The sequence below is a fragment of the Pelophylax lessonae genome, assembly GCF_965119305.1.
Source record: "Pelophylax lessonae genome assembly, chromosome: 12".
In the NCBI taxonomy this organism is placed as follows: domain Eukaryota; kingdom Metazoa; phylum Chordata; class Amphibia; order Anura; family Ranidae; genus Pelophylax; species Pelophylax lessonae.
Genome location: NC_138779.1, coordinates 127,632,668 through 127,653,679, shown reverse-complemented (window position 1 = coordinate 127,653,679; position 21,012 = coordinate 127,632,668). Strand labels below are relative to the sequence as shown.

Genomic DNA, 21,012 nt, shown 5'->3' with positions numbered 1-21,012 from the left:
TGGTGCGAGACATAGCTTCTATCTTGCGATCCACTGGATCTTTAAAAGACGGAGCGTCTTCTAGAGGAATAACCGTGGCTTTATTCAATCTAGCAATTGGTGAATCCACCACAGGTGGTTCTGTCCATTTCTTAATGAGGGTTTCCTCAAACGGATAACGCCTGTTAATGCGTTTAGAAATAGTAAAAGTGCGTTTTGGCAGACGCAATTCTTCTTCGATTGGATTGCCAAAACATTTGGGCAATGGAAAAACCTTCGCCACTTTGATGCGTTTTTTAGTCCCAAAAGGGATTTCAGTTTCAGCTATTTCCGATGGAATACCCTGTAATCTTAAGGTTTCTTGAACAGATACAATGAGTGCGTTTACCAACGCTTCCTCTCTGGCTATGGCTGATGCCGAAACATCCTCCTCGCTGTCTGAAGAGACAGTACCCGAGACACCAATCCCAGATGAGGTACCTGCAACTGCAGAAATAGGCTCAGAGTCTGAATCCGAGGTTTCAGATAATAAGGGGTTAGGCGGGGGTCGCTTTCTTGCGCCCTGTCCCTGACAAGCCACTTCCACCCGGGACACAAAAGTTTCCATAATAGCTGACAATGATTCAATCGTCAGTGGGGTGCTGGAGGATCCTGCAGACCCCTCGAGGGGATCCGGAGGAGATACATGAGTGGCAGGGTCCATGTTAATTCAGGACACCTTTGCCAGCAAAAAAAAAAAAAAAAAAAACTTTTTTTTTTTTTTTTTGTGTGTCTCCCCCTAGCGCAATAGCGCCCCTCAGAGTACCTGCTTCTCGATCCCCACAGAGAGAGAGAGGGACCCCCAAGGCTCACCAACCGATGCAGTGAAGTTTCCAACCAACTGCAGTCAGCGTCTGTCTTTTACAGACTGGAAGGAGCTGTTGCTTTTTCCCGGGTAGAAGGACGTGGCTCCGCCCCCTGTGTACGCCTTCCGGCGTTCCCAGCTCTCCACGAGGTAGCTGGGCTCATGAAACATGGCCGCCCCCATAGAAGAGACATAAGACTCCAAAAACATGGCGGCCGGCGTGACCTGAGGACATACATGCACTTGGTCTACGGCAAAATGGCGGCGGACCGCCGAAAATCGTTTTCCCAGCACATCCACCTGCATCTCTGCTAAGTGGCGATATATGGATCTACAGGAGATACACTACAAATAAGGTAGGATTATACCTCCTATGTCTGCTGTAATGTTACAGTCTGCTGGGTAGAGTGTTAGCTCTCAAACCAAGTCCACTTCCCACAAACACATACTGTATTTACAAGGGGGACTTTTTAGTATCAGATATATACTGACCATGTATGGAGGGGCCCATAATTCATACTGCCTCATAACGAGGAAAGAAAAAAGGGAACGTTTACTCACCATACCAAACCGACCCTCTCTTCACAATACCCTCTCCACCGGGGTGGGGGGTTGTGGACCACTCCGGACGCCTCGACTCTCTGGTTCCTGGCGTCCAAGCGAGACTTTTAACTCGCAAGGTCAGTCCCTCCACTGGGACTCCGTCGCGGCCGACCCAGCGCGGAGCTCTGGTCTGCACGCGCTCGTAGGCAGAAACCGGGGTGACCACTGGATCTCAACATCCAGCCCGTCGCCCGGCCCCGCATACTTACTTGAATGTGTCGCGGCCGACCAAGCGCAATGCAATGGTCTGCGCGCGCTCGTAGGCCGGCTGGGGTGACCACAAGTGTCGCCCAGTCCGGCGTTTTTGCTTGAAGATCTCACAGGAAAAACACTGGAGAAAAACTACCTAAAAAAAATGTCTTTTTCTAAAGAAAAAAAGTCTTGCCAGGACCAAAAGATCCCAGCAAGGAACTTAGGTCCTTACTCCTGACTAGACAGAAAAAAACTGATTCCCTGTAGCAGAGAGAGGGAGGATATACCCTCAGGGACTGCCCCTAAGGTGGAGCCAGAACGTTTTGTCTTTCTGCCTAGTCCTACTCCTGCGGAGACAACATAACCCAGCTCTTGATCAAAAAGACTACGTCTGTCAATGAGCGATAGAGAAATAAAGATTATGGCCCCTTTCACACAGGCGGACCGTTCAGATCCGCCTGTCCGTTTTTCAGGCGGATCTGAATGGATGCCCTATGCATCTCTATGGGGCATCGGATGTCAGCGGAGACATGTCCGCTGACATCCAATCTGTCAAATCCAGACGGATGGAAACCCTATTTTCCATCCGTCTGGCGGATCAGATCAGATGAGAACGGACAGACAGTCCGTTCTCATCCGATTCCCCCATAGAGAAGATTGGGGACCTGACAGCTCCTTCTCCGCACACAGAGACAGAGCTGCCATCCGCCTGCTCAGCGGGGGATCTGCGGATCGATCCCTCGCTGAGAAAAACGGAGTCCGCCTGACGGACTCCCTGTGTGAAAGGGGCCTTCGTTTTAGTTCTACTTTAACCTCTGAAATGAATACAGATTTTTAATCACATTCAGGATGGGAGGAGGTTCACCTTTCCAGCTACACATCAAGACTCGGTTTTCTTTACCGGCCATTTCATATTCAGCACTCAGGCCATGAGCGTCGACATGTCTGTAATACCACTCAGCATTGTCAAAGGAGGCCTACAAAATCAAAAAGAAAAAAAAAGAAAAAAACACAAACACAACATAGAGAAAAAAAGTCAAATCACAGGGAAAGGTTTTTAAAACTTTTATTGAAGAATTGCAGAAAGAAAGAAAGAAGTAAACAAACAGAAATAAAGAAAGTAACAGTATATCTGAATTGGAAGACACCAAAAATAACACTTCTATCAAAAGGAGGAAGGCTAATCGCTTTTTACTCTCTGTGAAATTTTAAAGAATAAAAGTTCACTTTTACCAAGTGCCCTTGTTTGTTTGTTCCTTCTTTTCTCTTTAAATTTCCTAGTGGTTTTGCAGAACTCAAAAGGCAGTTAAAATTTTGAGATTTTCCAAGCAATGCGAACTGTCACCGCAGCTCCCTATGAAACCGAGGAGGAAGAATACCAAAGTAGATATTTTTTAGGACAGTCCTGGCACAAGCTCATTTTTATAGGATGCTGCAGCACAGGACGGGTCATAAACCATGCCCATCTCAGGGCTGGCTCTGGAGGTAAAAGCTGGGATTGTTTGCATATAAGGTCTGTATTAACACTGGGAATTGTGATGAGGAAGGGTGAGAATTTAGTTAAAAATGAACTTATCCTTTAAAGAGACATTTTTTTAAATACAGTAATAGTGCAAAATGAAATTCTTTGATAAAGGCATGTTAACATATTTTATACTTCCAGACCAGAAATCTAGGAGACAGGAAGAACAATTCAGTGGATGCTCAGCTCATGGAAAGTATCTAACCACACATAGGCTGGAAGTGAAAAACTATTTTAAATTTGAGCCTGCATTTAGTATCCATCATTGAACTTAGTAGGACACATTAACCACTTGCCAACCAGCCGCTGTAGTTTTACCGCGGCAGGTCGGCTCTGTACGCGAAACGACATACCTGTACGTTGCTTCGTGCAACAGACAGTGAGGGCACACGCATGATTGGCCAGAGGGGAAGCCAATTAGCGGGTCCGGTAGATGCTCCCCATAGAGACAGAACAGCGGTCTGCCTATTAAAACAGGGCAGACCGCTGTTCTGTCAGAGATGAGCACAGGGATCCTGTGTTCCTCCTATTTAGGAACACAGGTCTGTGTGTTCATCCAGTAAGTCCATCCCCCATACAGTTAGAAAGCACCCCCTAGGAGCACACTTAAACCTTTGATCGCCCTTGGTGTTAGCCCCTTCCCTGCCAGTGTCATTAGTACAGTAATAGCCAGTGTCATTAGTACAGTAATAGTGCATATTTTTAGCACCGATTACTGTAGTAATCTCACTGGTCCCCTCAAAAGTGTCAGTTAGGTGTCTGATCTGCCTGCCGGAATGTCGTAGTCTGGGTAAAAATCGCTGATCGCCACCATTACTAGTAAAAATAAATAAATAAAAATATGACATAAATCCATCACCTAGTTTGTAGACACAATAACCTTTGTGCAAGCCAATCAATATACACTTACTGGGATTTTTTCATTTATATATGTAGGTGGATTATGCTTTGTTTTATTCAGGACAAACTGGGCTTTTCATTTGGTGGTAAATATTAACCACTTGCCAACCACCCGCCGCAGATATTCTGCGTCAGGCTGGCTCGGCTGCGCGGGAGCGATCCTGGGTGCGCGCGCCCCCATCAGCCAGCAGGGAAGCTGACTCACGGTGCCAGTGGCCGCGATTGCGGCAGGGCACCCGCGATCGATCCACGTGGAGAGAAAACAAGGGTCTGCTGTTGTAAACACAGCAGACCGTCGGTTCTCTCAGGAATCAGTAGAGCGCCTGTGATCCTCCTATTTAGGATCACAGGTCTCTGTGTTTATTCCACAAGCCCATCCCCCTCACAGTTAGAAAACACCTCCTAGGCATACACTTAACCCTTTGATCGCCCCTGAGTTAACCCCATCCCTGCCAGTGTAATTAGTACAGTAACAGTGCATATTTTACTGTAGTAATCTCACTGGTCCCCTCAAAAGTGTCAGTTAGGTGTCTGATCTGTCTGCCACAATGTCGCAGTCCCGCTAAAAATAGCTGATTGCCGCCATAACTAGTAAAAATAAAAAAAAATGACATAAATCCATCTCCTAGTTTATAAACGCAATGACTTTTGCGCAAACCAATCAATATACACTTATTGAGATTTTTTTTTACCAAACATATGTGGCAGAATACATATTGGCCTAAATTCATGAAAAAAATTGATTAGTTGGGATTTAGATTTGGGTAGAGCGTCGCACGACCGCGCAATTGTCAGTTAAAATAATGCAGTACTGTATCACAAAAAATGGCCTTTTCATTAAGGGGGTAAAACCTTCCGGTCCCTAAGTGGTTAAGAAAAAGAGAATGTTAGTGTTCCTCACCTCACACTGCTCCCACATACATACAAAGCTGTCTTGGAGTTCTGGAATCATGTTTCGGCTCTGAGTATCTAGCTGACATGGACTGAGATCTGGCTGATTCTGTAGGGCCTGGAGTCCCATTTGCTTCAGCTTGGTGTGGTAACAGTGGAAATAAACATGACGGGCAAGCTCTGCTGGGCTATCCAAGGAAAAAAATCCACAGCCTTGCCATGAACAACAAAACTCATCTGGAAAAAAAAAGAAAGAAAAAAAACTGTGAAGTTTGATAAACATAAAGCATATTGGATTTTGTTCAGAATCAAGTGATAAGGGCCTCGGTCACACAGGGGTGCTTTAAGCATACACCCGTATGAGTGCTGGGTTTTGCCTGCACCCCAATTGACATGAATGGGACTGCCTGCACAGGGATAAATGGAACACTTGGGCATCCCATGTAGGCAAAACACAGCCCTCACATAGGAGTACACCTAAGTACTTTTGTGTATTTATAAGGCCAAAATGTTAACTTGTAGAGACAGTTGATCAAAAGTAAAGCAATAAAAAAAATATATAACATACAGTATCTCACAATCGTGAGTACACCCCTCACATTTTATGTAAATATTTTATGATATATTTTCATGTGACAACACTGAAGAAATGACACTTTGCTACAATGTAAAGTAGTGAGTGTACAGCTTGTATAACAGTGTACATTTGCTGTCCCCTCAAAATACCTCAACACACAGTCATTAATGTCTAAACCACTGGCAACAAAAGTGAGTACACCCCTAAGTGAAAATGTAAAAAAAGGGCCCAATTAGCCCCCCCCCCGGTGTCATGTGACCCCTTAGTGTTACAAGGTCTCACATGTGAATGGGAAGCAGGTGTGTTAAATTTGGTGTTATCGCTCTCTCATACTGGTCACTGGAAGTGCAAAGAACCCTCAGGATCTGCAAAAAAAGAATTATTGCTCTACATAAAGATGGCATAGGCTATAAGAAGATTGCCAAGACTCTGAAACTGAGCTGCAGCACGGTGTTCAAGACCATACAGGGGTTTAACAGGACAGGTTTCACTCAGAACAGGCCTCGCCATGGTCGACCAAAGAAGTTGAGTGCACATGCTCAGTGTCATATCCAAAGGTTGTCTTTGGGAAATAGATGTATGAGTGCTGCCAGCATTGCTGTCAGTGCTCAGACCATACACCGCACACTCCATCAAATTGGTTTGCATGGCTGTCGTCCCAGAAGGAAGCCTCTTCTAAAGATGATGCACAAAAAGGACGCCAACAGTTTGCTGAAGACAAGCAAACTAAGGACATGGATTACAGATTACTGGGCCCATGTCCTGTGGTCTGATGAGACCAAGATAAACTTATTTGGTTCAGATGGTGTCAAGCGTGTGTGGTGGCAACCAGGTGAGGAGTACAAAGAAAAGGGTGTCTTGCCTACAGTAAAGCATGGTGGTGGGACTGTCATGGTCTGGGGCTGCATGAGTGCTGCCGGCACTGGGGAGTTACAGTTCATTGAGGAAACCATGAATGCCAACATGTACTGTGACATGCTGAAGCAGAGCATGATTCCATCCCTTTGGAGACTGGGCCGCAGGGCAGTATTCCAACATAATGACCCCAAACACACCTCCAAGACGACCACTGCCTTGCAAAAGAAGCTGAGGGTAAAGGTGATGGACTGGCCAAGCATATCTCTAGACCTAAACCCTATTGAGCATCTGTGAGGCATCCTCAAACGGAAGGTGGAGGAGCGCAAGGTCTCTAACATCCACCAGATCCGTGATGTCATCATGGAGGAGTGGAAGAGGACTCCAGTGGCAACCTGTGAAGCTCTGGTGAACTCCATGTCCAAGAGGGTTGAGGGAGTGCTGGAAAATAATGGTGGCCACACAAAATATTGACACTTTGGGCTCAATTTTGACATTTTAACTTAGGGGTGTACTCCCTTTTTTTGCCGGCGGTTTTAATCTATCGGGTTGAGGTCAGGACTCTGTACAGGCCAGTCAGTGAACAAAGCAAGATCCATAAAGACATGGATGAGTGAGTGTGGGGTGGAGGAACTTGACTGGCCTGCAAAGAGTCCTGACCTCAATCCGATAGAACACTTTTGGGATGAATTAGAGCGGAGACTGCTAGCCAGGCCTTCTCGTCCTTTGTGCCTGACTTCACAAATGTGCTTCTGGAAGAACAGTCAAACATTCCCACAGACACAATCCTGAACCTTGTCAACAGCCTTCCCAGAAGGGTGGAAGCTGCACAGGGTGGGCCAACCTATTATTGTACCTTAAGGACTAAGATTCCATTAAAGTTTATGTGCATGTAAAGCAGGGTGTGACAAATTTGTTTGGAATCTAGGAGCCAGCTAAAAAAGTTAGGAGCCAGTTTTTTTCTTTTTTATACAAAAGCTTTATTTTCAATGACGAAAATAACCGATCTTAAATTTAAACAGTGCAGCAAGGTTGGGGCGATAGGAGATCCAGTGACCAAGAGTAACATATGCCACCTTAGGCCCCTACGCTAAGCAGAATCCGCATGCTCAGTGGGGATCTCTCTGCTGATCCCCGCTGAGCAGGCGGATGACAGGTCCTGTCCGCTCTGCTATGCATACACAGCCCATTCTCCTCTATGGGGCAATCAGATGGAAACGGACCGTCTGTTTCCATCCGAAGCCATCCAATCCGATTCACTGGACGGATGGTAAATAGAACCACCATCCGTCTGTTTTTGGCGGACAGGATCGGATGGCGGCGGCTTGCCACTCCATAGAGACTGAAGGGTGTGAACAGGTCCGCCTGAAAAACACTTAGGCGGACCTGATCAGAAAGCCAGTGTGAAAGGGGCCATCGGCTGAGTGGCATGGCAGGGCAGGGAGATGATGAAAAATAATATAATATATATATATTTTTTTTCCATAAAAGATTCTTATTGTGAATAAGGGATTATAATGCAAAACAAAAGATCAACACATTGCAAGGAGATTACAAAATGCAATTTTTAAAGTAAGGCCCCTTTCACACGGTCCGCATTCCGCTGCGGACTGTGCTCTGCTCAGCGGGGATCGATCCGCCGATCCCCGCTGAGCCGGCGGATGACAGCTCCGTCTCCACACTGTGTGTCAGAGCCCCGCTGCTCTCTATGGGGAATCGGATGAGAGCGGACCGCCTGTCCACTCTCATCCGATCCGATCCCCAGGACGGATGGAAAATAGGGTTTCCATCCGTCCAGATTTCACAGACAGGATCGGATGCGGATGGCAGCGGGTGTCAGCGGACATGTCACCGCTGACATCCGCTGCTCCATAGGGCTGAATGGGGCATCCGATCAGATCCGCCTAAAAAACTGACAGGCGGATCTGATCGGAAAGCCCGTGTGAAAGAGCCCTAACACTCTTTTGCAGAAGTGCATAAATATGTAGAACACATTATACTTGAACTTCCAGGAGAGAGCGGTGTAAAATGGGATTTAAAAATAAAAATAAAATAATAACTACACTCCCTGCACACTTACCTTTAAGCAAAGGGCGCCAGATGAAGACTGCAGAAACTTCCGTCTCTCCACCTCTTGGGAAGAAGGGCAGGCATTCAGAACAAGCAGTGGAAATTCCTTGCATTCCTAGTTACTGCTTGTTGTCATACTCCCGGCCACCACAAGAGGCCGCCAGTTCCCCTTTGGCAGCATCTCAGTGAAGAAGGCCCAAAAGCCGGGGCCTCAATTTTCGGATGATGCGGTAGTTCGAGCGCTCGGGGGGGCGCAAAGCGACAGGACATCTCCTGCAGTGCACCCCAGGCGCCAGGTCACAAATGCGACCTGGCGCCCGGGGATTGTCGAACCCTGATGTAAAGGCTGGTGTCCCAATACTTTTGACACACACTTCAAAACGTTTCTGCACTTTCATAAATAACAGATTTAAATTAAAGAGGTTGTAAACCTCAGAAAAATTGAAAAAATGTAAAAAAAGAAAAACCTGAAAGACAAAGGCATAATAAGCTAGTATACCTCGCATACTAGCTCATTATGAAATACTTACCTTAGAACGAAGCCCCTGCAGTGCCGCTCGCTCACCGTAACACGGCAGACATTTTCAGCCGTACTTCTTCCTGGCTCGCGTCCTCCAGCCATCTGAATGGCCGGAGGCATGACGACATTACTCCCGCACATGCGCATGGGAGCTGCCGTTCACGGCACAGGGCTCTTAAGGAACTGCACGGGTGGCCGTTCCTTCAGAACGCATGCGCCAATGACGTCATCGGCTGCATGCAATGTAAATATCTCCTAAACGGTGCAAGTTCAGGAGATATTTACAGTACCTATAGGTAAGCCTTATTATAGGCAAAAGTCATTAAAGGGGGTTTACAACCTATTTTAAAAAAAGTGTGGAAGCTTTTTGAAGAACCCACATATAGAAATAATAAACAATGTGCAGTATGATAGAATGCGGACAAAGGTAGATGTGCATTATTCTATGCCATAACCCTTTCCTGAAAAGCCATTTTAGATATTTTTACCAAACATATAGGGCTTTTATTTTATACACTGTTTAAATGACAACCCTAATTGGCTTTATTTTTTATTAAGGCCCTGTTCACACCTGATCGTTTTTCAGCTCGTAAATGCTCATCTCTTAAGTCTCAAAACACCCAACAAGCAAAATCCCAATATTTCAATAGCCCCGGTAAACATATGAGCGTTTGTCGCCTGAAGCAAAATGCCTGAAGCTCAAAAAAGTACATGAGCTTCTTTTTTGGCAGATTACAAGTGTTTTTGGTCAGAGGTCAATGCCTGCCTCCAAACCCCTGCAAAAGAATGCCTGAAAAAAGCCCCAAAAAAACACCTGAAAATTATACGCTCAGGTGTGAATGGAGCCTTAGTTTAAAAAATGTGCAAAAATGGAAAAAAAAATGTTTTTCTTTTATTAGCAGATTATTGCTATTTTTTAATACTGCAATTGAATCTCACAATTTTAGTATTAAACAGTTAAAAGAGAAGTATGGGTTTTAATGTTTTCCCCCACTTATACTTACCTAGGTGGATGCTGCATCTGTCCCCTGGCGCCTCTGCACTGAGAATCAAGCGATCCAACACTGCCGATTGCTCGGTTCGGTCCAGCTTGAATGAAATCATTTAACTGTTGCTGACATAGCAGTCTTATGATCAGGAAACACTGTTTGGTTTCCAATTGTTTAGGGAGGACCTGAGCTGTCAGTGACAGTCAAATCAGGAGACATACAAGTCGCGCAAAGTGTCAGTTGGTTGGTCTCAAAGGAAGACTTTTATTGAAGGAGTTGTAAAGTCAGAAGTTTTTTTTTTTATCTTAAACCTCAGAATAAAAAAAAAAAAAAAAAAAAAACCTGAAAGACAAACACATAATGAGCTAGTATGCATCGCATACTAGCTCATTATGATATACGTACCTTAGAACGAAGCCCCAAAGTGCCAACCGCTCACCTCTCTCATGGGTGACATGTTCTGTCATCCTTCTTCCGGGTTTGCGGCATCCGGCCATCCGATTGGCTGGAGCTGCGATGATGTCACTCCCGCGCATGTGCGTGGGAGCCGATGGTCACGGCACGGGACTCTGAAGGAACGAGCGGCTGTTCCTTCAGAGCGCATGTGCCAGTGATGTCACTGGCTGCATGTAAAGTAAATATCTTCTTAACGGTACATGTTTAGGAGATATTTACAGTACTTATAGGTAAGCCTTATCATAGGCTTATCTATAGGCAAAAGTTGCAGAGGAGGGTTTATTTCCTCTATAATGCATTCTATTCATCAAGATGAAAAAAAAAAACCTTCTGTGCGCAGCAGCCCCCCTCGGCCCCCTAACACTTACCTGAGGTCCCTCTCTGTCCAGCGATGTCCATGAGTCTCTCAGCCGTCCAAGATTCTCCCTCCTGATTTGCTAAGACACAGCAGCAGCAGCCAATTAAGACACAGCAGCGGCAACATTGGCTGCCACTGCTGTCAATCTGAGGGGGGGGGGCGGGCCTGGGGGCTCCATGTCTGAATGGACACAGGGAGCTTTGGCTCGGTTCGGCTGCTCTGTTCAAAACCACTGCAACCGTGCAGGTAAATATAACATGTTTCTTATTTTTACCGGAAAAAAAAACGAGACTTTACAATCGCTTTAACATACCCTCATCATGAGTCAACATGCTGGGGAACATTAATATAAGAATTAAAGGAAGAAAAAGGGTTTAGTCTATTGCTGAAGATGTTTTACATTTAGTGCTGTCGGGTCATCAAAAAAAATATCAGGCAAAAGTAATATGAAATATCATATATAAAATCCTTTTTAGTTTAGGTACTTTGAAATGAATGAACAAAGGGTATCCGATCCCATCTCACACCATGTAAAAAGGGCACCATAGTTGTGTCAACCCAATTAAAGCTAACATTGTATTTAGAGTATAATGATTTTGAGATACACATGTATCAGCAATAAATAATTATCAATGTGCGTAAATGTTTTAAGTCAAAACATTTCTATGCACAGCTTGTAATTCTATTTGTACATGGGGCAGATATATTTGCACATTAAATATACAGGCTCTGCTTCCCGATGGTGGTGCTGTACTCACATATTTTAGTGCTGGGTTAAGGTAGATCCAAACCCAATCTCTAGAATATCCTATAAACTTTCAACATATTCATTTTGTTTCTAGTTTTTTTGGCTTTTTTTTTTTTTTTTTATCTGCAGCCTTCAATAAAATAAACTGGTGATCCTCTCACATGAAGTTACCTATTCAGGTACTTTTACGCAGGGGAAATTTTTAGGTAGGGGAAAGTTTCCATATTTAAAATTTCCATATTTAATACATTTAAAAAAGAAAAAAAAAAAAAAAAAGAAGAAGATCAGACATTAAAATTTCAATATAAAGCTCAACTGTAGGCAAAAACAATGGGGCTAGGTAGAAATAATGTACCTCTAATGAGGTGTGTACAACTTTTGGCTGCCGCTTCACTACCATAAACTGTTTAATTTCTGCACCCCCTGACAGTGATGTAAGGGGTCAGGGCCAAAGCATAGCGACCTCCATTCACAAAAAATATAAGGCACTATGCGAGTGACCCTGGCTGAGCGTCACCACCAGAATGTCAGTGTTTACATTACTGTTAGTGGTGCGCGAATCTTAGGGCTCTTTCACACGGTCCGCCTCCGTAGGCGGATCCGTGCTGCTCAGCAGGGATCGACCTGCCGATCCCCGCTGAGCAGGCGGATGACAGCTCCGTCTCCATACACAGAGCGGAGAGGGAGGTGTCACAGCTCCCGCTGCTCTCTATGGGGATCGGATGAGAGCGGACCGCCTGTTTTCATTTTCTTTTTTTAGGCTTTCTTCCCTCTGTTTTCACCTAGTGATCTGGCCAGTAACACCCCTCCTGTATTAGAGTGCCCCACTCTGGATGAGGGGCACAGCAGACAGCAGCATTGTCATTCTGGGGGAGGGGCGTATTGCATGTATTAGCAGATTAAAAAACACTAACAAATTGAAGCCAAACTCCAGCACACACTTTATAATCATTTACAATTATTTTTGTTGGGGGGGTGAGGTATGAATAAATAGAAACTAATCCTTGTAAGCACCCATATCAGTAGAAAATCATTTCTCTCATCCCTGTATAAAAATACATCTGGAGGAGAGCTTGTTCTTTTGAAAAACAACAGACTAAGGCTTGGTTCCCAATGGTGCGATGGAAGACATCGCATGCGATTCGCACTGCTCTGCAAATCACATGCGATGTCTGTGCGATGCAAATTCACCCATACAGATTGTATGCCTAAATTCACATCGCATTCGGACCAAAGTCCTGCAGGACCCTTTTTTGGTTCGCACCAGAATCGGATCTCATGAGTGTTCACCAACGTGAAGTGAGCCTTACTGCCTGGATCACTAGATGAAAATAGAAGAATCAAAGCCTAAAAGAAGAAAAATAATGCAGCCATCACATCTAAGAATTTGTAAGCTGCAATATAATAAACATTTGCTTTTGAGTTTAATACTGCTTAATTTCCCCCAGCCATGCCGAATATAAACCTCACGTTTAAATTCTTAACCACTTAAGCCCCAGAAGATTTTACCCCCTTCCTGACCAGGGGGTTTTTTGCGATTTTTTACTGCGTGACTTTAATGGACAATTACGCAGTCGTGCGATGCCGTACCTAAACAAATTTGACGTCCTTTTTTTCCCACCCACAGAGCTTTCTTTTGGTGGTATTTGATCACCTGTGCAATTTTTTGATCATGCGCTATAAACAAAAAAAGGAGCGACAATTTTGCAAAAATAACAATATTTTTCACATTTTTTTATATGAAATTACCAAAAAAAAAAAAATCTAAATTTTTTAACATTTTTCAGCCAATTTGTTTTATGCTACATATGTTTGGTAAAAAAAAAAAAATCGCAAAAAGCGTATTTTGATTGGTTTGCGCAAAAGTTATTGCGTTTACTAACAAAGGGATAGATTTTTGTCATTTTTTTTTTTTTTAACGAGTAATGGCGGCGATCTGCGATTTTTTTTGCGGTACTGCGGCGGACAGATCGGACCCTTGACTGACATTTTTGACACTTTTGGGTTTACCAGTGACATTACTGCAGTAATCAGTGCTATATATATGCACTGTTACTGTAAAAATGACACTGGCAGGGAAGGGGTTAACTGTATTGGAGAGGGAGGGGTTAAGTGTGTCCTAGGGGCGTGTTTCTAACTGTGATTGGACATGGCTACTAGTGTAAAAACAGAGCTCAACGGTCCTACATAGTAGAACCATCTGATCTCCATTTTTACACAAGGGAGAATCACAGGCGGCTTGTTTACATTAGCCGCCTGCCTTTCTCCCTTCCCGGCGAACGATCGCGAGTGACCGGCGGACATCGGGTCCGCCGGTCACACGCACTGACTTGTTAGGGAACGAGCCGGGGCGGGCGCGCGCTCGCCTGCTATTGGCTCACAAGCCAGTGACAAGCTAGTGACGTACCGGTACGTCACTTTGCCTGGCCGGGGCTGACCGCCGCAGTATATGTACTTGCGGCGGTCGGCAACCGGTTAACAGCAGTCAGTTTCCAAACTCAGTGTTTTACAAGCTTCAGTATTTGCAGAAAAAAAAAAAAAATGAAAGCCTTGTCACTGACCCCTTTCAAGTGATATTAAAGTGGTTCTAAAACCTTGGTGTTTTTTACCTTATGCATTCTCTGCATAAGGGTTAAACCCCCCGCCATAACCATTTCCCACCCTCCCTTCTCTAAACCTGTCAGCAGTCCAGCGCTGTGCCCGGCTGCAGTCTTCTCTTCCCACTCTTCCTCTTCTCACAGAGACTCGGGCAACAGAGGGAGCCATTGGTTCCTGCTGCTGTCAGTCAAATCCTGGAGCAAAGAGAGGGGGGTGGGGCAGAGCTGCACTGTGTGTGTCTATAGACGCAGTGCGGTTCGGGATTGATCTCTCACATGTGCCTCAATAGAAAGCGACTTTCTAAATACCAGGCAAATAATTCAAGGTACCATTGACTAAATATTTGATGTAAAATAACATGTATCATTACTTGCAGTTTGTCAATTTTATTCTGTCATGATGCTTATATTTTCTTGGTTTGCTATCACTTAAGAAATTCAATAAAAAATTCCTAAAAGTAAAAAAAAAAAAAAAAAGAAAGCAACTTTCTTAAACTTTCAGTGATAATGGTCACCAGGCACCCTGGTGAATTCCCTAAACAGGAACAAAGACAGCAATAAACCCCTAACAGGGGTTCTAAGCCCTCTACACTCTATCCAAAATTACATAAATTTGTTTGCAGGTAAAATAAAGCAGTCTAATGAAAAAATAGCACCACATATGCCTCAGTAATGGAGCCAAAATCAAAAATAATGCATGTAAAGTGTGTTACATGTGAGAAATGTCAGTCTCTACTTGTTGCCTTTCCCTAACATACAATCCTATCAGTAAAATAGTATTAAGAAATTTCATCAGGAAGAGTTAAAGAACATTTGACAAGAAGAAGAAATACAAGGGAGACCTCCGCACAAATCTAAGGGGTGCGTTTATAAATCACAATGGCCGAGCTATTTGTCTTGGGAAATTGTATGCATGTTCATTTTTTTAGAATGGGGCAAAAACTAACATTAGGCTCTTTTCACACATTCCGCATTCAGTTGCGGACCATTCTCTGCTCAGCGGGGATCGATCCGCTGATGGCAGCTCCGTCTCGCACTGTGTGCAGAGAGGGAGGTGTCAGAGCCCCGCTGCTCTCTATGGGGGAATCGGATGAAAGCAGACTGCCTGTCCACTCTCATCCAATCTGATCCCCTGGACGGATGGAAAATAGGGTTTCCATCCATCCAGATTTCACGGACAGGATCGGATGCGGATGGCAGCGGGTGTCAGCGGACATGTCTCTGCTGACATCTGCTGCCCCATAGAGATGCATGGAGGATCCAATCAGATCCGCCTAAAAAACTGACAGGAGGATCTGATTGGATTGTTCGTGTGAAACAGTCATGTCCAAAGTCTGGTCCGCGGGCCATTTGCGGCCCGTCCTTTCGTTTCATATGGCCCCCAGGAACACCGCTGACTTTTCTCAATGTCTCTCTCTGAGACTCATCACATCCCCGCCCCAATGCGATGGCTCGGGGGCGGAGTCTTGCCACCTCTGGCCTCCCAAGGCAGCTCGGCTCGGCCGCTCCCGAGTCCCACTCCGCCCCCCGCTCGGCTCTATCTGCCCGGCGCCGCCCACGACTGCGCAGGATTGCAGAATAAAATTGCGTTCCTTCTCTCCTTCATTGCACACAGCCACCTGTAGGAGCCAAACGAGGATTTTGTGGAGCTGACCAAGGATCGCATTCATTTCTACAATTCTACTGCCCGTTTGTGTAAGTGTGATTTTATTCATAGAGCACTGATGCTTTTTATTTCCTATATATATTTATTCCTATATATACACACCTTCATGTGCTGGCTGGGTGACATTATTAGGGCTCTTTCACACGGGCGTTCCGTATGTCCGTTTTTCATCCCATCCGTTTGCGGATGAAAAACGGACATAATGTATCTCTATGTAAATACGGATGTCATCGGATGATCATCCTCTGACAACCGTTTTTTGTCAGTTCAGTTCAGTTTTTTTGAACGGAGGAGAACCCTATTTTTTCTTCCTTTCAAAAAACGGAACGGAAGCAAAAACGGATGTCAGTGGTGTCATCCGCAGACATCCGTATTTACATAGACATGCATTATGTCAGTTTTTCATCCGCAAACGGATGGGATGAAAAACAGACATACGGACCGGATGACACAAGTGTCATCCGTGTCCGTTACAAAAAAAAAAAAAAAAAAAGGACCTGATCGGGCAAAAAAAAAAGGAACGCCCGTGTGAAAGAGCCCTTAAACAGGAGACACGACTGGTCCTTACATACAGGAGATTGCCATTCACAAAGCTGTGAGAAGGTGGAAAGCGAGGATCATCTTCCACTCTTCCCTTCAACCTTTCTTTTTGGTGGAATAAAGTGGTGTATGACCTGCTGGTAATACAGGGGTCTTACAGTTTGTCACCTGAAGTGGCACCCTCCCTCATTCACCGGACCCTACCTGTTTCTAGGGACTTTTGGGCCTTACTGCTATATGTATTTGATGTGTGATCGACACATTTTTTATTGCACTGCACTTTTTTTTTAATTTTTGTATCTTTTCTATGTTTTTTATTTTTCATCTGGCCTTCAGATATGAAAAGGCAGAGTGATTTTACTACGGTTTAGATTTGTCATTCAAATTGTTTGCAATAAAGTTTGCATAAAATAGTTAATTTGTATTTAATTTTAATGGTTCAAATGTCAGGCAAAATGGTCGGCCCTCACGCATGTTCACTTCATCAAGTCTGGCCCTCTTTGAAAAAAGTTTGGACACCTCTGGTGTGAAAGGACCCATACTGGGCTATTTACAGGAATTGAGTGAATCAGGAAAAATACCACATTATGACCCCTAGATGGAGCTGCTCATCAGATCAGCTACTGCAGAGTGAACTGCTATACAGAACTGATACAATGTTTTATAGAAAAAACCTGTTTGACCTACTGAAACCCTTTGCAGATCTCCTAAAACAGTGGTTCTCAAATCCGGTCCTCGGGACCCACTAACAGGCCAGATTTTAAGTATTACCTTGGGGGATGCAGACTAGAATACTGCAATCACTGAGCAGCAAATGAGATCACCTGTGATGTAATTTAGTTATCTTGCAAACCTGGCCTGTTGGTGGGTCCCGAGGACCGGATTTGAGAACCACTGTCTAAAACAAATAAAGTTCTGTCTCTGCAACACTGTATCAGTTCTTAATAGCAATTCCGTCTTGGGCAGCCAAATCATTACTCTGTCGGTGAAGAGTACAGGAATCTCCATACACTTTGTACAGCTGGCAGAGGTCTTCCTCATATTATTTCCTCTTGGGGTTGAATGTTCTCTCTAAGCCTACAGTGTTAGAATATGATTTTTATTTCTTCTGGTTCAATGTATTTAAAGAGGAAGTAAACTCGTCTTTTTTTTTTTTTTTTAGATTTTTTCCTCCCTGCTTTTTTTTTTTTTTCCTCTGCAAAGTAAATGCATAATGTGCTAGTGAGCATCGCATACTAGCACATTATGTGACACTTACATCCAAACGAAGCCCTCGTCGTCCCTACTGGAGGCCGCATCCATCTTCTGCCGTCTTCCTTCCTGGTATGCGGACTCCGGCTATGCTACTGGCCGGGAGCCACGTGACGTCACGCCCGCGCATACCGGTCACGGCACAGGGCTCTGAAGAAATGGCACAGACGGCCGTTTCTTCAGAGCGCATGCGACAATGACATCATTGTCTGCATGATATGTAAAGGTGCAAGTTTAGGAGATATTTACAGTACCTATAGGTAACACCTATAGGTAAAAGTTATAAGAGGGTTTAAAACCACTTTAACCACTTAAGCCCCGGAAGATTTTACCCCCTTCCTGACCAGGATCTTTTTTGCGATTCGGCACTGCGTGACTTTAACGGACAATTGCGCGGTCGTGCAATGCTGTACCCAAACGAATTTGGCGTCCTTTTTCTCCCACAAACAGAGCTTTCTTTTGGTGGTATTTGATCACCTGTGCGATTTTTGATCATGCGCTATAAACAAAAAAAGAGCGACAATTTTGCCAAAATAACAATATTTTTCACATTTTTTTATATGAAATCCCCCCCCCCCCCAAAAAAAAATGTAAAAAATCAAAATTTTTTAACATTTTAGGCCAATTTGTTTTCTGCTACATATGTTTGGTAAAAAAAAAAAAAAAAAAAAAAAAAAAAAAAAATCGCAAAAAGCGTATTTTGATTGGTTTGCGCAAAAGTTATTGCGTTTACTAACAAATGGAAACATTTTTGTCATTTTTATTGTTTTTTTTTTTAACGAGTAATGGCGGCGATCTGCGATTTTTTTTGCGGGACTGCGACATTGCGGCAGACAGATCGGACCCTTGACTGACATTTTTGACACTTTTGGGGGTACCAGTGACATTACTGCAGTAATCAGTGCTATATATATGCACTGTTACTGTAAAAGTGACACTGGCAGGGAAGGGGTTAACTTTATTTGAGAAGGAGGAGTTAAGTGTGTCCCTAGGGGCGTGAGTCTAACTGTGATTGGATGTGGCTGTGTGTGTGTAACAGCACAGATCTACGGTCCTACATAGAAGGACCGTATGATCTGTGTTGTTACACAGGGGAGAAAGACAGGGGGCTTTGTTTACATTAGCCGCCTGCCTTTCTCCCGGTGTACCCGACGATTGCGAGTGAACGACGGACATCGGGTCCGCCGGTCACTCGCGCGCGGGGAGGGGGGGGGGTGGGGGGGGGGGGGTCCGTGAGCGAGCGGCGCGCGCTCGCTCCCTAGAGCCTCACAGGCTTTGTGAGGGGCTGACTGCCGACGTAGATAGACATTAGGCAGTCGGCAAGTGGTTGAAGTGAAACGTCACGCTCTCAATTAGCACTATTTTTAATCCTTATGCTGCTAGCATTAGTAAATAAATAGTATATCATGTTTAAGTTTTTTTTTTTTTTTTTTTTTTTACATTTCTTTAGCTACTTCCTGGTTTCCTGGCCCAGGAAAATGTCATGCAGTTCTACTAAACACTTAGGGTCCTTTCACACAGGCTTTCCACCCGGCGGCAGACTCGTTATCTCAGCGAGGGATCGATCCGCCAATCCCCGCTGAGCAGGCTGATGACAGGTCTCTGCTTACTTTGCAGAGACAGACCTGTCAGAGCCCCGCTCTCCTCTATGGGATGAAAACGGACCGCCTGTCCACTCTCATCCGATCCAATCCGATCCTCCAGACGGATGGAAAATAGGGTTTCCATCTGTCTGGATTTAACGGACAGGATCGGATCGGATAGCAGTGGGTGTCAACGGAGAGGTCACAGCTGACATCCGCTGCTTCATAAAGATGCATGAAGCATCCGATCAGGTCCGTCTGAAAAACTGACAGCCGGTCCTGATCGGAAAGCCCGTGTGAAAGGAGACTTGTCCAATCAGGTCCATCTGTCAGTTTTTCAGGTGCACCTGATTAGACCTTGCAGTCTCCTCTATGGGGCGGCGGATGTCAGCGTGCTATTTGTGCTGACACCCGCTGCCATCCGATCCGATCCTGCCCGTAAAATCCAGATGGATGGTGGTCCTATTTTCCCATCTGTCTAGCAGATTGGATAGGATCAGATGGAAATGTACAGGTAGTCCGTTTCCATTCCATTTCCCCATAGAGGAGAGCGGAACTGGGTCTGGACAGCGGAGCAGACAGGACCGGTCATCCACCTGCACAGTGTTCCAGCATTGCTCTCCCTTCTTCCTGGTCTCACAGGAGTCTCGGAGAGCAGTGACACCATTGGCACCTGCCGCTGTCAGACAAACTCCTGTGAGGAGGGAGTGGGGCTTGCTGGCACTGTGTGTGTCTATGGAAGCACACAGCCCGGCTCAGGAGTGCTCTGCATGTCTGACTCCACAGCACAGCATGTAAAGATTATATGAAAACATGGTAAAGTAATAGACACTGAACATTGGTTGTGGGGTGGGAAGGAGAGAAATGAAAAGACAGACAATGTAGGGAGGAGAAGGAGAGCCCTCACCTTCACAGGTGACATGTTCCCCGGCACTGGCCATCTGCTGGATCCGAAGGTGATCAGATACATGAGAACACAGCTCCTCCATCCTGGAACACACATAGCTACACGAGTCCCATTCACACTGAAGAAGAAGCAAGCAGTTGGCGCGCTTCACCCCCTTCCCTGCCATGGCAGTGCCCTCTCCTGGTCAGGTGACCAGCTACAATCCGCCGGGGGTCAGAGCTCTGTCATACACCGGTCCCCCCCTCACCATAAACCCGCTTCCCCATCTATGACACCAATCCTATCAGCCGTCAATGCTTCTGTACTAAGCGAGCCAATCAGCGCCTCTCTCACAGCAATAACAAGGAAGTATGTGCGCTTCACCAAGGTAGCGGTGCGACACGATAAAGTGACCGCGGAACATAGCTAGGGAGAGATCAGTTCCGTGTAATCTTTTACAAGCCATTGAGAAATACTCTGATTTCAATGCTTTCTGTCTCTGAAAAGAGCAGTTAGTTCTTCTAGGGAGTTAAAGAGTCCCTGTCATCATGGAAAAAATAAAGAATTGCAACCCCAAAAAGATAAAGTTTCATGCTTACCTTTCCAGGTAGATGATTCCGGAATAGAGATGGCATACTTGCCAACTGTCCCTTTTTTCCTGGGACAGTCCTGGCAAATAAGAGCCTTTCCCAGGTAATTTATATAGTCCCTGGAAGTGCCTGTTAATCAGGCTGCCCATAAATGTTACGCAGAAGTAGTGCAGCTGAATGGGAGAATTATTCCAACTCTGCTACTGTGGCCTTAAGTTTGAAATTCCCTTTTTTAATTTCCTGTAATTCTCTCTATATTGAGTAGACTCTATAATCTGATAAATAGGCGAGATTAATTATGCAGAGTGGGCGGAGCTTCGGGGAAGTGGGTGTGTTAATTGATAGCTATGCTGCAAAGTGTCCCTGGACATTTTTTTTAAAATGTTGGCAACTAT

General features: G+C 44.9%; 1 protein-coding gene across 1 annotated transcript in view; it reads right to left on the bottom strand.

Moving 5' to 3' along the window:
• The window catches only part of HINFP (histone H4 transcription factor), a 75,609-nt gene extending 55,208 nt beyond the window's left edge, over window positions 1-20,401 (bottom strand). The window contains exons 1-3 of the mRNA XM_082274551.1: window positions 20,049-20,401; window positions 4,942-5,168; window positions 2,484-2,595 (exon numbers count right to left, since the gene is read on the bottom strand). Of these exons, the coding sequence (XP_082130677.1) occupies window positions 2,484-2,595; window positions 4,942-5,168; window positions 20,049-20,214 (505 nt within the window). The 5' untranslated portion in view covers window positions 20,215-20,401. The remainder of the gene's footprint in view (window positions 1-2,483; window positions 2,596-4,941; window positions 5,169-20,048) is intronic.
• Window positions 20,402-21,012: the final 611 nt, after the last annotated feature.